The sequence below is a fragment of the Equus quagga genome, chromosome 8 (assembly GCF_021613505.1).
Source record: "Equus quagga isolate Etosha38 chromosome 8, UCLA_HA_Equagga_1.0, whole genome shotgun sequence".
Taxonomy (NCBI): domain Eukaryota; kingdom Metazoa; phylum Chordata; class Mammalia; order Perissodactyla; family Equidae; genus Equus; species Equus quagga.
The window spans coordinates 79,381,425-79,398,163 of NC_060274.1; the positions used below are offsets into that span (position 1 = coordinate 79,381,425).

Below are 16,739 nucleotides of genomic sequence, written 5' to 3' on the forward strand. Positions count from 1 at the left end.
CAAAATACATAAGTCATGAGGATGTAATGTACAGTATGGTGACTATAGTTAATAATACTGTATTGTATATTTAAAAGTTGCTAAGAGAGTAAATCTTAAAAGCTCTTGTCACAAGAGAAAAAAATTTGCAACTATGAATGTTGACGGGTGTTGACTCAATTGTGGTGATCATTTCGGAATATAGACAAATATTGAATCATTACACTTTACGCCTGAGACTAATAAAACGTTACATGTCAATTGTACCTCAATAATAAATAAAGTAAAAAAAGATTGTCCTTTCTAAGTACAAACCACTACCAGACACACAAAGATAACCAATTCACCGCTGTCAGCTACTAGGCCAAAGGTTAAATTTGTATAAGAATCAACTGAGGAACTTCTTAGAAACCTAGGTTTCTATGCTTCACTCACAGTGATTCTAAGGGGATTAGCACAAGGCCCAGGAATCTCCACTGTATAAAGCACCAGTTTTTCCTAAACCAGGCTGTCTTTAGATCACATTTAGAGAAACAACGCTTTCCTCTCTGCATACCAGCAAACACATGTGTGTGCATGTGTATTTATATAAATATATTAAACATATATATGTATATATAAATATACATATATACACACTCATATTAAATGTTCCAAACACTTCATGTGAAAATGGGATCATACTATACACACATATATAGTTCTATGACCTACTTTTTTCAAGGAATATTATATAATCTTTCTGAATCATCACATACAGATGTGCATTGTTTTTAACGGCTACATCATATTCCACTATATGCAAGTACCATAATTTATCCAGTCCTCTATTTAGATTGCTTCTTTTTTTGTTTTTGTTTTTCGCTATTATAAGCAATGCTGCAATGAATACCTTTACACATTTGTGCTGAAGTTTCTATAGAATATAGAAAGTGGAATCAACACAGAAGAGTAGGATGGCTAGGTCAGAGGGTTATGTGCACTGTGAAGTTTGACAGATCCTGCTGAATTGCCCATCAACTTAGTTGTACCAATTTAGATTCCTGCCAATGGACTTGGAGATTAATGATTTCTCCACATCTATACCAATACTAGTATTAATCTTTTAAATCTTCATCTGACAGATTAAAAAAAAATCGTAATTTGCATTTTACCATGTTTTTAATATCAGAAAAACCAGCATTCAGTTTACCACTGAAACACAATTAGCTGACGTTCTACAAAACATATCATAATCCATTTTTGAAAAACTTTCATTTTTATCTTAAAACTTTATCACCTATAAGACAGATGGGATGAGCGAATTTCAATATATGTCCATTATGTAAGTATTTACCTAGTAACTTCTTTTGCCAAGTGATATAAAAGAAAAGTCCGAGTCATAAGACCTGTATTCAAGCCCTCGCTTTGCCACCCAGCATCTAGGTGACCTTGGGCAAGTCAACTGCTCTTTTGAGAGCTTCAGTTTCCTCTTTTGTAAAACAGGGATTCTACTCCTTTTATGGATTTTTTTTGAAGACTAAATGAGATTATAATTTTAATTATAGATATTAGCTATTATTACCACCACAATAACGATGCAAAGGAAATTACCAAATGACTACAGTTGTTTGTTAGTCTTTCTTAATAATTATAAAATAATTATGTTGGTATTACTAAAGTCAGACTCAGTTAGGTGAGTGGACTATTTATTGGGATAACTAAAGTCACTAGAAGAGTGAATATTTCATACAGCTAACATACTGGTTACAAAGTCACTGCTCTGGCTCTCTATGAATACTCTTCTAACAGTAGTTCAGAAAATATCTCCTCAATTACTTAGTTCCTTAGATGAAATGGAATTATCCAAATATACATGGAGATTTCCTAGAGCCAATAAACAAAATTCTAAAATTTTATTGTAATATAATACATTGGAGACCTTATCCTTGATTCTTTCCCCAAACTAACATCAACCTAACTTACTCATCCATTAAGTGTCTCAATACCTACCACGCACAAAGTCCCATGCTAGGTACTAGGGGCACATAATCTCTGCATTCAAGAGTTAGAGTCATATTAAAGACAAAAAGGCAAAGCATCGTTACCTAAATTTGCCTGTGCTTCTGCTGTGACAAATAATCAGCCAATGGTGTGTGACCCACGGACCTCATCTTCTTCTGGATAGACACTAATAGACTTGTCACACTTTTCATCCCCAGGCCATGTAAAACATAAAGCCAGGAATGAGACATCACTGTCCTATGGCTTACTCCCAAAAGCTCTCAATGGCTCAACTCACCTAAGTCTTCCTCCCTTACTCTCTTCCTCTGCATCATGACTTGTGCAATATTTTATGATAATTCTTTAATGAGTAAAATAATCTGGAAAAAATACTTTTTCAATTTTTATTTCAGTAAAATAAGAGGCAACACTGCTGTATACGTATTGCATGTGGAGAACACTTACGCAAATATACAAAATTTCAAAAAACTGAACTCCAGTTTATTTCCATAACCTTAAAAAGTAGAGAGCACATAAAAATATCCAAAGTCATAGTTTAGTCTTTAGGAATGTAAACTCTAGGAACACAATTAGAAGCAAGTATATCTACTATGTAAAGATCACTATCACTACATGATTAGAAGCAAAGATAAGAGGGATACAATAAACTGCATATAAGAGAAAGCAACAGTGTGCAAAAAAGGATCTTGAGTTTACCAGTAAAAACTTCATACCAAGACACAGATACTCTACAACTCTACTACAAAAAAACAAAAACATCTTCCAAAATGTTCGCTGCCAGTCTCATTAGATATGCACAAGTTACAAAGCACAGAAGACAACATATTTATGTTCTGTGATGAAGAATTTAACAATATTAAACATAAATGTGAATAACTCAAAGTACTGAATATAATTTTACTAAGGAACAAATCTAAAAGTCTAAATTCATGCTAATTAAAAGGACTAGTGAGTTCAAATTTTGTCCAAAGATTGGGAACACACTATTACATGTTAATTTCTATCTACAATGCTTAACTTAACTACCTATCAAATTACTCTTCTTTTTAAATGGATTCTTAAAAATATTTTTTCAGTTACATTATTTAACATATATATTTCCTTGATGTGCTTCCCTTTAATAAAGTGTAGGTTTATTGTGCCTATAAACTCAAATGTTAGTCTTACTTTAAACATTTGTTTAAAGTTATGTCTCAGAGTACATTTTTTCTCTATAATTTAAATGCAAAGATTTTAATACTCTTATTCTTCCAAAATAGGCAAAATCCCTTAAAACTAGGATCACTTTTATCTATTTTGGTTTAAAAAGTATATTTCCCTTTAATTCAACTTTTTGTTTTTAAATGAGCAATGTTTGTTAAACAGTTGCTTCATAATTGAAAAGGGCCATGAAATATTGCTTTTTCAAAAGACAATTTGCTGTCATTTAAGAATTGAGAATTGCTGCTCTTCAAGTCTACAGAGCGGCCTTAAAGAGTCCAGGATGGTATACGAGGGGTTCCAGGGCGCTCACTTGCCCTGGGTCCTCTGGGACACTCCCTTGAAAAGTCTACTTCGTTTCTCTTCCCACTTGGATTTCAAAAGGCAAATGGCGGGGTCTAGCTTCACTAGAATACCCCAGATAGTTGGGTATTCGAAGAGTGAGAGGTTAGGTAATCTCAAGAATCTCTAGAGATTTAAAGTGTACAATTTCTGCTCAAATCCTGTGAGCTGTGGGGTGCAAGGCTCCAATTTTGTGCAGAATCCTTCTTGTGATAAAAGAGATTATTCTGGATGTATAGGAAGTCTGTGACTGAATGGTCACATGAACATCTGCATGAGAAAATGACCTACGAAAGCTACCCCAATATTCAAATTTGGAAAGGTGAGTGGGAAGAGAGTAGTAGGGATAATTACAATTGTTACCAGAGATAGCATTATCCAAAATTTATAATTGCTATAAAAATTTTCAAATGTATAATCCTTATTTGACACAGTATCAAAGGTACTATAAAAGAATTTTACTGTTAACATAACGCCACAGAAAATCAACTGGTGTAAATTACTTGGAGCAAAAATTCTGAACTGCTCCACTTAGTAAGCCTTCAGGGTTTTTAAAGGAATATACACATACAGATTTGTTGTGCACTGTGTAAAAGGGTGGTACCCCTTTCATACTTAAAATTGTACACATTTACAGCTGATTCCACTTATGGTTGACAAGAAAAATACAAAACCTTACATTTTCGTTGTAAAAATAAATAAGAATCATTAAAAATTTAGAATTAGAGGACTTAAGAAGTCAAGTATCATTGACACTATTAAGAAATTAATTAGTTGTTAGAAACAATGAAGACTACAATGATCTAATATCTAACATTTGATCTAGGGTGGTGAGACCACTGAGAATTCTAAATATTAGGTAAGCGACTTGCTTGGACTTTGATCCTCTCTTAAACCTTAATGTGCATAAAAATCACTTGAAGATCTTGTTAAAATGCAGATTACAATTCAGCAGATCAGGGGTGGCTCTGAAATTCTGCATCTTTAACAAGATGCCAGGTGATGCCAATTACTACCTACTGGTCCTCAGACCACATGAGCAGCAATGATCTAGAATATTACCAAAATGAGGTTCCACTACAGAGGTTAAACATTAAAATCTGGTCTCTCATTTGTGCCAGCTAATGTTTCCTCATACTTATTCTACAATGTTTCCTAAGCACCTTAACTTGCGATCTTTTAAATTAATTAAGACTATTAATACTGTTAGTAGCTACGCCTAGGGGAAATTCTTTGTTAAAGAATTACAAAAAGGCAATAGGAAATTCACAGTGACATTTTACAAATATTTTAAATTGTACACAGGATTCCTACTAAATTAATACTATATCAACTTTCACTGTCTGGTTGCCTTACCTTTTTTTTTGCGACAATTTATGCTAGTAGATCTTATTCCATTTTTATTACTGGAACTAAAAAAATCAAATTCACTTACATTAAGAATCATATTCTTTTTAGGGTTGATGAATGAAAATTAGCTCATGCCTTTTGAAGAATTAGATTTAAAATGGTAGCCAAAGCAGTTATGGTCAAAACTGCATTCATAGTGTAAATGCTTTAGCACTCTTCAACACATACAAATTTTTCACATATTTGAGCTCTGCATAAGCAAGTACAAGAGGAAAACTAGCATTTTCTTTGTGTGACCACGGGTAGGGACTGTGAATAAGGAAACCACCATGTGCTATCAGTTAAAGAGACCAAGTGGACAGCCCCCAAGGCCTCCTCCCCAACCAATTTACTCTCCTCCTCAGGCCTGCTTTCTCTCTCACTCTGAGTTATTACTTATGTATTCTTGATTTACAGGGAACCTCAAACATAGCTGAGATCACCACCACTAGCAAACACCAAACTTTTACTTTGATCTAGAGGTCACACAGTTCTCTATAGCTACATACAAGTTTGTTTAGCTTTTCTGTCATGTTGCCCTTTTTATTTTTATTTTTTGATTGGGGCAACTACACTGATTATTCTTTCTCTCATAACAAGAACATTTAAAATAGGCCTGTTCACAAAACAAGAAACACATTTAGTTTTTTCCATATTTTATAATTTTAAATTTAAGAACACAAAAATAAATAACCCTAAATTAGTTAACATATACATGTCCTTTGTCCATATTTCACTATCTTTATTTTCTTTCATGACATTTTATAGATGAAAAATTACCTAATTTCCTTCATTTGCAGACCAACAATTCAATATCACATGGTTGACACTGGTATCTTGAGAGCTGTGTTGCAAGATTTACAGCGATTTCCAGGAAGTCTTCAGTGATCTGTGCTCTGAATTATAGGAATCCAAACTAACTAGGATTTCCAAAGCCAAGTGGCAGGATAAGTCAACTTTATGGTTACATGTTAGGAAGTGAAAGGGATTTTCACCTGTTAAATCCAGCTCAAACACTTCAAACAATACATCTACTGCAATCTGACTTTTGATATAAAATGTTCCAAAGATAACCACAGAAATCTGTCTGTCCATCCCCTGGAATCCTATAATAACCTAGATACTGAGTTACCAGGCACTTTCCAGTGCTTTATATAAATTGCTCTACTAATCGTAAAGATGATCTGGTTACAAATATTTTTATCGGGCACTTTTCACACACTTCATTCTTGTTTTTCACATGCCTGATTTTCAGACTGGCTTGCTGAACAGGCAGCTGTAGAGTTCCTGGGCTTGCACCTCTGCCTCATCCTTTAAAAACAGTTCCCACACATGGAGATTCCCTTTTACTCTGAAGGCCAAACATACACTACCAAAAGAGGAGGTACAAAAAAGCAAAACAAAAAACTAACCACCGCACATGAGATGTACCCAATCTGATCAGACAACCTGCCAAAACGTATTGTCACACTGACAATCTTAGGGCAACAGAAACAAAGAAAAAAGACTCAAATCAAGGGGAAATAACAAAACCATTATTTCAACTTACTGCAACCTAGACATTACTCCCTTCATAAAGTCAAGGCAGCCTTCAGACTTTTAGCCATCAGGGCTCCTGTCAGCAACAGGGATGAAAGACCCTGGGCACTTTCACAAAGAAGCAGTCGTATTCCCAGATTCACTGGTTATGTAAGAAAACGATTACAAATTAATCTGTGGTTAGAGTAATGCTAATACTAGGAGGTCTCTGCTGACCTGGTTGATTCTTCATTGGAAGTTCAATCCTTTCAGAAACATAAATAAGCTTTTCTTCTTGGAGACTACAAGCAGAAAACCTATTGGCATCTGTCCCAGCCCCACAGCCAACAGCAGATGATGGGTTATGTGGGACTGTGACACCACTGACTTGTTCAAAGGATTTACTAAATACAGTTGCGGCGGTCTTAGCCAAACCATGGCTACTAGGTTTAGGCAGGGACTGGCTGGTTGTTAACGTAAGTCTCTTCAAAGAGAGAAGCTCAAGATTCTCACTTTGGGCTCTCTGAGTTTGTTTTCGAGCAAAGTGATCCTTGCAAGACTCCCCTGTAGTTTCTTTTTCTTTTCCTCCAGTTTTGCTTCCTCCTGACCGTCTCTGAGTCTTTCCTACACTTGTCTTGTTACTAGAATTGTGATTACTGTTTGATAAACCCGACTGGCTGGTATTAGACGCAGCCCTGGAATAAAATCCCTCGTCAACTTCAGATATCTCCATCAATTCTTCTTGACCTGTTAATTCGGTATTTCCTAAACAAAGAAATAACAAAGATAAATTAACATTAAGTATTTTAAGTAATTCTTTTTTCATGTTTAATACCAAATCAATTATACTTTAAATAAATTAAACTTTAGCATAATTACATAAAGCAACAGATTATAGACCAAAATCAAAGGATAATCAAAACATTCTACAAAACGTCAAAAAACAGTTCAGTGTAATTAAATGAGCAATTTTGAGTGTATTAAACAAAAAGCATGCCATAAATCACACCCCACTGTGCTTTTAGAAAGAGTTCTCTTACTACTCATGCAAAAGATCAGAAACAATTAGGAAAAATATTACACAGTAAAACTAGGGGTAAACTCTCCCCCAGTAGCAAAGAATATACTCTCAAAGGCCTTACCAAGGAACTTATTAAAAAATGGTATTAAAATATTTTAAAGATTTCTTTTAAAAGGTTGCATTCTACCTTCCAGATTATTTTACTAAGAGAAAAAAACATAGAACATTACGTAGTCAAGCTCAAACTTGTTAAAATTCTATATACATTATCCTTCATACTAAAGATGGCAAAATACACAGATGAAAAAATAATTTTAGACCTCAAAACATGAGCAGAAAATTATTTTGGAAGCAACTTTCCACCTCAGTTTTTGTAACATTTACTCAGAGACAATATAGGTATGACCATTCCAAAGAGCATTAAGAGTCATTGAGAAATTGTGGTGCATAATTCATGCATTTTGATTATTAGGTGACATGCAAAATTTTTGTGACTGTGCAACTCTTGCTTAAAACATGCAGCAGTGGCCCTCTGCCATGAGATACCTTGGAGTGCAGCTATAAAGTGCTCTGCTAAAACTGCACTCTGCCAGGTGAGTTTATTCCATCCTCCATCATTTTTCTTACAGATTTTTGCCTCCTGATCTCTGGCAAGCCTTTGCTCTCAGTCCTAGGATCTGTGGCTGTTTCCTGCACACCCTGTATATGCTGAGCATCAATCTCTCCTAGTGTTCTGCCTTTTTCCCCATTCCCGGTTCTCTCTCCGGCCACATTTGTGACACTAATCTCAGGAATGACAAGGATGCCCAATTCAGTAGTATCATTATTGTTGTCAGGTTGCTCTAGAATTGAAGATGATAAGACAAAATGATGGCTGAAAACAAAACAAAATAAAAATGCAAAACAAGAAAAACAAAATATCTCAAACAAAAATTGGACGACTGAATGTTATGAGTTAAGCCAAATATCTGTACTGTAAAATTTCCATAAGTTACAATACTCTGACAGCACTAGGGACAATAGGGTCATGTTCTTCTATTTGAAATGACAATGAAAAAACTCACAGAGCATCAATTCGTGTTCTGCATTTTTTCACACATATATTTGACATGGACTATGAAACAGACTTTTTTTTATAAATCAAAATAGAATTTCTATTGCTTTTAAGATAATATTGTGACCACTTGAACTTAGGTCAAGCCTTAGACAAATGTTCAAGGATGTACAGCCAAATCACTAGCTCTTGTCAACATGAGGAACCAAGCCACTTAGGAATTCCCCTTGCACACTTAAAATTCTACTTTTTTATTAGATTACATTGAGGCTGACAATAAACCAAGATACTGGAAAACTGCTTATTCATGTATGACACCATGGTTAGTAATGCTACAGGTATAGTATTTGTCTCACATACCAATCATCTTGTATATTAGTAAACATTAATATGCCTGTGACATAATTAAACAGTCTATTCCTTCAGACTCATACTAATTCCATAAGTTCAGGCCAGCTTGTAACAGTTCATTACTAAACTGGAGACAAATAAAAACGTATTTGGAAAAACGAAATGGCTGTTGGTCTTTTATTGTGAAAATGGCAAACTGTAATCAAAACAAAGGAATGAAATTCCTAACTAATTAATACTTGTAGGTATTTTATTCAGTGTCTTAAGGCATGGTTTTATTTAAAGTTGTCAAGCAAATATCTGTAATAAATGGGAAAAAACAACATGAATTTATCTACCATGGGCCAGTAATGGAAAGTGAAAGTTCAAAACAACATAAGACTATGTAAAACTGTATATACTCTTAAAAACTGTAGACCAAAAATCTGCTTGAGGGACAATTACCTACTACTTTCAAATGTTTTTTCATGAAAGGATTATGGAGCTCTCACTAATGGTGCTAAAGCATGTGAAACAGAAGTGGGTGGTAACAGAATGGAGGCCAGAGCCACGTATTCCTGTGAGTCTCAAACTCTGCTGTACACTGGTATCACCTGGGCATCCTTAAGAACTAATGCCTGGCTCTCACCCTAGATATTTTAATTTAATCAGCACAAGGTATAACCTGGGCACTGGGATTTTTACAAGCTCCCCGGTGACTGACATGGAGCAAAGTTTGGGAAGCACTGCTCTATTCTGATTCTTTCAAATTTTGAAAACTTAAAACAAAAGTTAATATGGATGGCTTGGGTACTCCAGACCTTGCAGCAATATGCACTTCTAGGGTCCTCAAAGCTTCATGTTGCCCTGGGCTGGTGAACCCATGTGTTGGTATAATAATTTCCCATTTACTTAGTGTTTCATAAAGTTTTGACTTAAGAGTCTCTAAATGAAATTTTCATTTCCTAGACAGGCCAAAGCAGGTTGGTGAGATAGTATCACACCGCTGCTTCTGGGTACTCCCTAATAGGGGTTTAATGAGACTAAAAAGTTCCAACCAAGCCTATTTCCCATTGCTAACAGATGTCTTCAAAGTGAGGGCAAGTAAAATCTAATTGAGGTAAACACCAGAGGCCACTGCAACTGAGAGTAAAATCACCGTGGCACTGTTGGGTAACAACCATGACTTGGCCATTTACATTGTAAAAGCAGTTTCACAAAATCTATTAAAGGGACCATCAGTCCAAAAAAAAATGATAAACTATGGAAATTATCCAGACAAAAATCAATGAATATTAAAATTTAGCAAAACTTTAAAAGATAAGCATAAGTGGTCTAATAGAATAGAGAACAATACTACTTACATTTTTGAGCGTGTTCACATATTTTATTCAATTATATTCTCAAAACAATGTATTGGTGAGCCTCTTAAGTAGGCAATTTGACTCCCATATACAGACAAGGAAATTGAAATTCAGAAAAAGCTACACAACTATTCAGTGGGGGAGCCACACAGTAAAATCTTTTGATCTCAAATGTTCATTCTAACATACTATAAATTCTAGCTCTTCCATTCCTTAAAGTCAATTTGAGTTAAATATTCTCTGACATCCTTCAATTAGTTTAACTTATTTGCTTAGATTCCTGGTTATTTCATAGAAAGCAAATAATTTACTTTGGCTGAACAGAGGGCAATAGCAAATAAAAGTCTCTAAGAAAACCTAAATAAGTCATAACTCTCAAGGTTAGTTTATTTTTTTAAAGTTGGATTTATTTTTTAAAAGATGCCAATGAAAATCATTCATTTAAAATTGTACTGCAATGGTGAAAATGTAGAATTTTTCCGGAAAAACTAGAAAAGGACAAGAAGAATATTATGTAAAACAGGACTAGGTGATTGGATTGCTAATTACATTTACTGGCATAGTGGTAAAGATCTGCAGCCCAAGAAACAACAATATTAAATTTTTTTAAATCATGAAATTAAACGGCAAGTAGAAAAATGAGATCACGTGTTTTCCCACAAGCACAAATCTTTGACTAGTTTATGTATGTTATCACTCAAAAATGGTAAAAATGGCAAATTTTTTAATTGTTTATTAAAGTAAATTCATAAAAAGAAAAGCATGTAATTCTGTACAGAGCTAGAAAGAACAGAAATATAATTCTCAGCAAAATCATAGAATAAAGAAAATTATGCAATTCAAACAAACATTTGTTACATGATCGTGCTCTCTCGTTTCTCCAACTTCTTCAGCTATGTAAGTCTGTGATCCAATCCTCCTACACAGACCTTCTTCCTTGTCTTGCTATTCCCTAGGCCTGGAATGCTCTTCCCCACATAGCTACATGGCTGACCTCTTTACTTCCTTCAGGTCTTTTCTCAAAAATTTCTTCCTCAGTGAAGCCTTCCTTGATTATCCCATTAAGTTTCAATATCCCCATATCTCATAAACCCTCTTTCCTACTTTGTTTCTTCTTAAAGTTTAATCACTCCCTAACCTACAATTATTTATCTTGTCTCTTAGATGTAAGTTCCATGAGGGCAGGGATTTTTCCCTGATCAGTGCTGTTATACGTAGTACCTGGGAAAGTAGCTTGCATATAGTAGGCGCCCAATAAATATTTGTTTGAAGAATTGAGTGAATCTTCTGTTATGAGATGAAATTATTAAAATAAAGAGGAAAAACCATGCAGAAGACATGAGAAAGGTAAGCTGGGAATATGTTACTTCATAAAAGGACAAACAGTATACAGCCTATGCTATTAAGAATTTTTAGATGGCAGAGGAAAGCAAACGCTCTTTGTTTTGGAAACGTGAAGTAGCCACCTCTAAACGAAGGTTTAATAAAACGCTTAGTAACATCAAAAACATTTTTTTTAATCTATAGTTCTTTTATTATGTTATCTAGAGGATATGTTATCTAGCTAAGGAGAGGAAGTTAGCATTTTCTTTAAGAAAATTATAGAAGAGATGTTTTAAGAGAATATAAATGCATAAGAAAATAGAATCTATTTAAAAGCCCAGAACTTAAAAGTCTATGCAAAAGGTATCATAATTGTTCTATACCTATAAAAAATAATACTTACATTTGACTCCAAATAATTTGAAAAGTTCAAAAAAGATCCAAAGAGAAACTTCTCAGAGAATACTTTATCTGTATAACCTCTATAAATGAATAGGTAACCTTCTCTCCATATTATAAAGAAATGGGGAGTTAAAGAATACTTCTAATAGACATTTCCAAATTGGTTCTCAAAGGCACTCAAATCATTTGTCCCTACAAAATTTCTTCCAGCTTTGAGGGGAAAAAAGGTGAAACAAATTGTGAATATTATTAAAATTGATCATGAAAAGTTGTGATTTCTGTCATGTAATTTTATAATCTCAAATACCTATTTCATTATGTTACTCATGAAACTCTTTATCTTAATTTTAGCTTTTAATTTTTATAGCTGCTCTGTTTACTACGTGACAATTTAAATAAAGGAACATTTTATTTATTCATACAATTTACACAGCTCTGTACTCAGACCACTTTATAAGTCTAAAGGAGTCTGGTTATGACCCAAGGCATTTACAAATTTATTTGCAAAAATAAGTTGAAGCTCTAAAAAGATTAATCTATACCTTAAATGTCTGTATCATACAATTTTGACATTAATTATGAAAAATATTTTGGAGTAAATCCAAAAAGAAAGGCATACAAATTCCTTTACAATTTATAAGATACAAATATTTTTAAATGTCATAAAACACTTGAACACCTTCATACTCTTTAATCCAGTCAGTTTATGTTTATAATTTGTTTTATTCAATGGAAGGAAAATGCTATCTATATTCATTAAGCTATTCATTGCAGTGTTATCTATAATAGCAAAAAGTTAGAAACAAATTATTTAACATATTAAGGAAATGGTTAAGTAAATGATGGAACATCAACTCAACGCACTATTATGTAGCCATTAAAATAACTGGACTTACTAGGAGAACTTGGGAAAATGTTAGACAATGTTAACTGAACAAAAACGAAATATCAAAAAAAATTAAATAGAGCATAACTATGAAAAACATATACACATACAGAAAAAAATGTAAAACAGTAACTCTTTAAGTACTGGGATTATAAGTGACTACCCCTCTACACAGCTTCCTGTCATGCTGTTACACTGTTAATAAGAAAAGAAGGAACAAATTGTTCAGTCTACGTTATAAATTTCTTTACCATTCATTCACTCATTCATGCATTCAACTACTATTTATTCACCTCTGTTACATGCCAGACATTTTTGTAGGTGCTGGACATACAATGGCCAACCAGACAAAGACCCTGCCCTCACAAAGCTCACACTGTAGTATGAAAATTAGATAAATGGGAGAATTTTAGACAGTGGTAAATGCAAGGAAGAAATAAGAATAATGCGAAAGAGTAGGTAGGGTGGTAGAGGAGAAAGTCTACTTTAGACGGGTGGCCTGGGAAGACCTCTTTGAGGAAGGGCTATTTGAGCTGAGATTTGAATGATGAAAAAGCACTGGCTACACGAGGATGTGGAGGAAGAGAGTTCAAGCTGGCAGTTTCTCATCATTCAAATCTCAGCTCAAATAGCCCAGATTGTTAGTACAAAGCTCCTAGGCGGAAACAACTTAGTATGCTGAAGGGCTAGAAGGAAGGGTAAGAGTGGTCTTCAAGGGAGGTCGAGGTCGAGGTCGAAGCGATAGGCAAGATGTCATATCACTAGGGTCACCAGTGCCGCACTACAGAGCTTGGACTTGGTTCTCACTGCAATGAGCAGCCATTGACAGGTACACAAATAAATTATCTGCATACTTCATTAGCATTTTTTATTAATAGAAGTCATATGTGTGTAACACACAATATTGAGCATGAAGTGTGTCTTGGGTTAGAAAGAACAGCACTGTAACAATCCACAGCCTGGCAGGTAATTTGCAAGGCAGATAAGAGGAAAGTGAAGCTGCCATAGAAACACAGAATAAGGACCTGGCAGTTACAGGGCTGCACTCTGAGCAAGGACATAAACAAAGCCTAAGACTTAGAAATCTGGATCCTGAAGCCGGAAGCAGACTTTCCAGATAATAAAAGAGTATCCTGGGGCACAGAGAAAAACACAGTCTGGACGAGAACAATTTATTTATAGGCACACTGGTTAGGAGCTATTACCAGTTTCCTTAAGTAAAAAATAGTCAAATCTTTAGCTTTTGTTGTGTTTATAGTAAATGATATCATTCTCCTTATCTAAGTGGATTCAGTCACTCTCAATGACTTCTTTTATCATCTCTACTAAGTTTCAAGTAAAAAGAAAAAAATTCCTTCAAAAATTGCAATATATGGATGCTGCTGGACCAGACGAATTCTTCTAGATAACTAGATCCTCGTGACCAGGCAGACCAAAAGGAGGTAAGCAACAACAATTACAAAACTATCTATACAAGCTTACTTCTTCCTCTGTGTGCAATGTGCAACAAATGCTCCTAAAGAGGTGGTGGGGGTAGTGCTCAATAATAAATAACAATAAATAACAACTTCCTTAACTACAGCAAGAATTTGTAAGGCCTCCTTAGTAAAAAATGTGGAACACAATAATTTATAAACAAGTGTTTTTGCCTCATAAGACCAAAAATTCTGAAATATCTTGCTTCTCTGTGTCAAAAGTTATTTTGTTTTATTCTACCTAGAAATAGACTAAGATTTTTTGTTTTTTTCTAAAGTTGGCTAAGCCAGGATTCTGAGACTACTGTCTTTCCTCTTTAAACCTAATGTTCGTATGTGTCTGTTGTACCAATGTTATATTTTAGCTTTTTGGTTAATACGTCATATTTCTTTGAGTCATCTAATATTTGCTAATATTTTATTTTGTCCTCCATGAGTATAAAGTTCCATATCAAGAATGCCAGTTCTAATTCACACAGTGGTCACAAGGAAATGCTTATTTTTGGCCCAAATGTTTTATCATCTATATTGGGAAAGGAAAATGTGTTCCTCAAACAGCATTTTAGAATCTGAAAATAATGGAGCTTCTCAAAATGATACTAAAATCATTTAAGCCTTTTTATAAAACTAGCAGATAGGGGTTTTTTCCCTAAATTTCCTTAATAAGTATGGACAACTTTTAAAATAAAAGTATAAGCATTATAAATTTCTAATCGCAGATGTAAAATTCCAATAGCCAAGTGTTTAAAATTTGCTACTATTGAGTTTAAAATGACAATTTCTGCATTTTTCAAAACACTTTTGTAATTATTAGCAACTTTGTTTCTCCTCAACTAAATGCTTTATAAAGTCAGAAAATTAGATTCACAAAATAAATGTTCCATCCCAAGACTTATGACATTTATTTTCTGCAGTATCTCAAAATACTACCTTAAATGTTTTGAAATATTTATAAATGATTATTTTTAAAATACCTAACTGAAATGTATCTCTTATAATTACCCAGATTTGTGCAACAGTTAGAAAGTAATGTCCTGTTTCATTAATGTTATTATATGATAAAAATTTATTAACATTTTATAAATCAATAACCAGTTTTAAATAAATTATTTTCCAACATGAATTGCATCTTTTTATTGTTCTTTTTATTTTCTCATCTAATAAGTTAGTGCTAAATCACTCAGAAAATTGAAACAAATCACATTTTTTGTCATTTTAAAAACATAATCACAGGGCTCTGTGAACTTTGTTGTAATTGTTTTTATTTATTTAACTACCTTGGCATTGTTTAAGTAGAAACTTAATACTGAAAATGCAATAAAACTACAGTAACAACATGAAACTTCACTTTCTTTAGATTCAATCTATGTAAACTGTAGTTTGTTTGATTTTTCACTTAAATATTCCATACAATTAATTCAATACTCTAAAATTCTCAGGGTACTTACTTTGTATTACTAAGTTAGAAGACTTAAAATATATATAGCTCTTATTTTCAATTCATTTTCACTACTTAAAACTTTATACTCTTGAATCCCCTAAGTCAAAATAATGAAATGCAATGTTATACAAATAAGCCACTTAACATACGCCAGGACCAAAAGCAGTCGGCAGAATCCAAAGGACCTATGGTTTATAAGTATGGCTTTTATTATTGATACCTACATGTTACAAACAGTTGTAAGCATACATAAATGAGAAATACAAGTTCAGTTTATTCTATTTTCATGTTAATTCTGGATTAAAGTGAGACAATAGGTATTAAAACAACATTCTAAAAAATCCTGACGGTAATGGTGATATGAATGTCAGATAATAGAGTTGCAGTACCGTGCTTCAGGGATATAGAAATTACAAAAAGATCATTAAACTGACTATTATTCCTATACAACATATGTGTCCCTTTGTGTTTGATACTACACTCAAACTAAACATGTTTATATCAAATTGAGAAAATCTAAACTATAAAAAACTTATAGTTTTGCCCATCAACCAATGATTGGATAAAGAAGATGTGGAATATATATATACAATGGGATACTACTCAGCCATAAAAAAAGACAAATTCATCCCATTTGCAACAACATGGGTGGACCTGGAGGGAATTATGTTAAGCTAAATAAGTCAGACTGAGAAAGACAAACACCATACGATTTCATTCATATGTGGAATATAAACAAACACATAGACAAAGAAAACAGCTCAGTGGTTACCAGGGGAAGGCGGGTGGGGAGTAGGCACAGGGAGTGAAGGGGAGCACTTAAGTGGTGACAGACAAGAAATAATGTACAACTGAAATTTCACAATGATGTAAACTATTATGAACTCCATTAAAAAAACCTTACAGTTTAATGAAAGAACTAATCAATCACAGGACCATTCAAATAGCAAGCTAGCTAATAAAAATTTATCAAGAATACAATTATTGTGTAGCTAATAAAACAAATTAAAT

The 16,739-nt window shown here is 33.7% G+C and overlaps 1 protein-coding gene across 3 annotated transcripts in view; it reads right to left on the reverse strand.

Moving 5' to 3' along the window:
* Positions 1 to 2,352: 2,352 nt before the first annotated feature.
* The window catches only part of HYCC1 (hyccin PI4KA lipid kinase complex subunit 1), a 74,833-nt gene continuing 60,446 nt past the window's right edge, over positions 2,353 to 16,739 (reverse strand). For 2 of the 3 annotated variants that reach the window (XM_046670154.1, XM_046670153.1), the window contains one exon: positions 2,353 to 7,197. In XM_046670154.1, the coding sequence (XP_046526110.1) occupies positions 6,623 to 7,197 (575 nt within the window). In that variant the 3' untranslated portion in view covers positions 2,353 to 6,622. Of the gene's footprint in view, positions 7,198 to 7,999; positions 8,296 to 16,739 lie in introns of all 3 variants that reach the window. The other variant, XM_046670155.1, reaches the window with a different exon arrangement.